This window comes from Chrysochloris asiatica, unplaced genomic scaffold (assembly GCF_000296735.1).
Source record: "Chrysochloris asiatica unplaced genomic scaffold, ChrAsi1.0 scaffold00140, whole genome shotgun sequence".
NCBI classification, from domain to species: Eukaryota; Metazoa; Chordata; class Mammalia; order Afrosoricida; family Chrysochloridae; genus Chrysochloris; species Chrysochloris asiatica.
Window position 1 is genome coordinate 5,815,499 of NW_006408658.1, and position 3,925 is coordinate 5,819,423.

The 3,925-nt window shown below is 39.1% G+C and overlaps 1 protein-coding gene across 1 annotated transcript; it reads left to right on the forward strand.

Annotated features, from left to right (window-relative positions):
* The first annotated feature begins 2,253 nt into the window (after positions 1-2,253).
* Positions 2,254-3,198, forward strand: LOC102831141 (olfactory receptor 52B4-like). The gene has a single exon (XM_006870377.1). The coding sequence runs from the start codon at positions 2,254-2,256 to the stop codon at positions 3,196-3,198; it is 945 nt and encodes a 314-aa protein (XP_006870439.1).
* The last annotated feature ends 727 nt before the right edge of the window (positions 3,199-3,925 follow it).

Here is a 3,925-nt window from a genome sequence, read left to right on the forward strand (position 1 = left end):
CACCCTGAGTCAGACCAGATGTCACGACACTTAACAAAAACAACATAAACTCCTAAACAGACTGGATAGATTTTCTTCTCCAGATACTGAAATTGAGATGTGATGTGAGCAGGATTTAACCTGCAAGGGAAAGGATTTAGGATTATGTATAAGTCCTGGTATGGTTTGTTTGTCTTAATGTCGACAGTGGTCTTAGACTGCAAAGCCATCTGAACAGCAAGGTTGGGGTTCAAGCTCACCAACTGCTCCTCGGAAGCCCTATACAGGGTTGTTAAGGGTCGAACCGACTCAACGGTACTTAACAACAACAACATATATATTATAGAGTTTTGGTGTGGCACTGTGGGCTAATGCATCAGACTGCAAAGTTGTTTGAACTGCAAGGTCAGTGGTTCAAGCTCACCAGCTTCTCCTTGGAAACCCTATACAGGGTCGTTTTGGGTCGGAATCGACTGAACCGCACTTAACAACAACAACATACATAATATGCATTAAGTCGTGAGTTAGGCACTGAGTAAATGCAGAGATACTGGCAGTTGATCTCTAGGCTTCTTCATACTTAAACTTCTCACTGCCACTATATTTCTAACTGGGTTCCGCACCAAACTCATTTTCTGAGGATGGATATGGAAATATTAAGTTCAATACCAAGCTGAAGAAAATATGGAAGACGGAAGAGCCTAGAGGAGAAACTCAACGTCAGCACTAATGGCATTCTGGACAACATTAACGTGGTGGCTGTTTTGTGCTTTGTAAGATGTTCAGCACTATTGCTGGCCTCTACTCACCAGATTCCAGTAGCAACCACAGTCCAGTTGTGACAACCAAATGTCTCCAGATGATCTTCAAAGTATAAATTTTTCTCCATTCCAATAACACTGGGCTAAAGTTTGGTGTAGATAGTTTTCCAGGGAAATTATTAACCCTCTAATTGCTTAAGCACCAGGCTTTCTGCTAAATTATCTAGAACCTGAGCAATTTGGACTTAACTTTTCTTAACAAAATATTTGATTTGGGTCCACTTGTCCCTTTACACTAGTCACACTGGAAGACAGAGTCTTTTCTTAATTTCTCAGCTTTTAATATGTCAGGCATAGGGGTGCACAATTCATTTATGGTTTTACCAGAATTTACAGTTACTGCAAAAGAGACTTCATAAAGGGAATTTCAATTATGAATAATTCCAAAACCCTTGTGGCACTAAATCTGTTCTTACATTCCAGTATACAAAGAAATAGAGAATGGATACCTGCTCAGTTCTTCTTCCACCCTACCTCTTTTACCTATTCAGAAGGCCTTGTTATGTTTACTCTGTTCAGAAAGTCTCTCTTTCTTGGATGTGTTTTACAAACCAGAAAATGATGCATGAGAGAAGCTTCAAATCCAAGCTCTATTCTTTAGCAACTGTGCTAAGTTTTTTGAGCCTCGGCTTCCTAGTCAGAAAAATTGATGATAATACCTATAGCCCTAGGATAATATAGACAATGAATGAGGTACCATAATTACTGATTTTACAACAGTACTGACATACAATAGTATTTTTTAATAGCTTTGTTAGTTTTATTTTACAGTGAAACTGTTATAACAAGACATTGCTTTTAGATTCTTTCTCTCTTCTGATCGGTTTTCCACCTGCTGCCAGATTAATGCAACAAAGGCCATTCAGTTCCAGGACTCATAATGAGTGGCAATGTCTTCTCAGCACACCACACAATTTCCTTAATTTTTAATCAGTGCCAATATAATTTGTTTCACTGTTTTATGCCATTACATGATATATGTATTTCACAACCACACAGAGCTGCTGCTTTAAAAACACTAAATGTTACTACAGCAACAGACTTTCCTTAAATTCACAAATTATTTCTCTACATTGTCAACCTAATTCACCTCCATCCAAAGGTATGCTATAGCCATAAACGTAATTATGCCATTTCATTAAGCCACCATTAGCAGGGGATTTTTTGGTGGGGGGGATGTTCAATTTCTTGGAGGAGAGCCAGAAGTACCACTGATATGTTCACTGAAATATATTTTAAGTTAACTGTGCACATACCTATCTTGCTTGTGAAACTGTTACCGCATTGAAAGACTAGCTATCATATTTATATATTCATCCTACATACTCCCTAGCACCTTGACTACGGAAAAGAATTGAGCAGGTGCTAAAAGTTACTGGTGATGTAAGAAGAAAAAATGTTTCAATATAATCTGAAATTTCCTCTGTTTTTGTAAATGTCATCTACTCCAGGTATGGCCACCTTGAACCACACTGGGGTTAGCCACACAGTCTTTTACTTGCTGGGCATCCCTGGCCTAGAGGACCAGCACATGTGGATTTCCATCCCCTTCTTCATTTCTTATGTCATCGCACTGCTTGGGAACAGCTTTCTTATCTTCGTCATCCTTAGTAGGCACAGCCTCCATGAACCCATGTACCTCTTTCTCTGTATGCTGTCTGGAACAGATATTGTCCTCTCTACCTGCACGGTACCTCAGGCATTGGCCATCTTCTGGTTCAATGCTGGGGAGATATTCCTGGATCGCTGCATAACTCAGCTCTATTTCATCCATTCCACCTATATCTCCGAGTCAGGAATCTTGTTGGTGATGGCATTTGACTGCTACATTGCCATATGCTACCCACTGAGATACACGACTATACTTACAAACAGCCTGATTGGGAAAATTGGCCTGAGTGTTATTCTCAGAGGTTATGGCACAATTTTCCCCATAATATTTCTTTTGAAACGACTGACTTTTTGCAGAAATAACATTCTTCCACACACTGGTTGTGAGCACATGGGCTTGGCCAGATATTCCTGCGATGACATCCATGTGAACATCTGGTATGGTTTGTTTGTCTTAATGTCGACAGTGGTCTTAGACGTTGTGTTAATTTTTATTTCTTATATGCTTATTCTTCGTGCTGTCTTCCACATTCCTTCCAAAGATGCTGTCCAAAAGGCTCTCAACACATGTGGCTCCCATGTTTGTGTCATCATCCTCTTTTATGGCCCAGGCTTCTTCTCAGTCCTCTCTGGGCGGTTTGGACATCACATTTTACCCTATATTCATGTTCTGCTTTCCAATGTCTGCATTCTAGCAGCACCAATGCTAAATCCCATCGTTTATGGGATTAAGACCAAACAGATTCGGGACCAGGTGGCAAATATGTTATTTGCAAAAGTTGTATGACTCTGGGAATAGAAATCAAATTACTGTATTCCTAAAATTTCTAATCATATATGAGGTAGGCTTTAGTAGTTCTATTAGGGGATTGACAACTAAGACAGGGTAAATGACTCAGTGAGTCTATGTTTCAAAAGCAAGTCCATTAGGAGACATGCTTTCTAGGATCTCTACACTGCTAACCACAAGGTCGGCAGTTGAAACCCAACTGCAACTCTAGGAAACCATGTACTGAGTCACTAGGAATCAACACAATAGCACAGAACAACAACAATAAATGGTCATTTCTGATGACTTGTTGAGCTTTCTCATTCAGATTCTGAAGAATAAACCAGTTCATCACTTCAATTAAATACTAACTCTATAACCTAGATAGTTTTCTGGAAAGTGATAAACTACTCTTTTTAGGTTTGTTCATGCCTTGATGTATTGAAGAAATTCCCATTATTGTTATGTATCTTAAAGCATTGCTTGATGTGTTTTATGATCTGTCCTCTACTCCCATCAAATTTTTCTTATACACAGTCTTATTTCAATCTGCACACAGCGGTTATTTTTCCTACAGACAGGAAGAAAGAAAGAAAAGTATGGAGAATGAAAGGAAGAAAAAATTATTGTATCCAAATGTCCCTAAAGCTCTATGATCTCTGTCTCTCTGTCTCTTTCTGTCACTCTCTTTCTCTCTGTCTCTCTATCCAGCTATCTATTTCTTTCTCTAACTCTGTATCTGTCT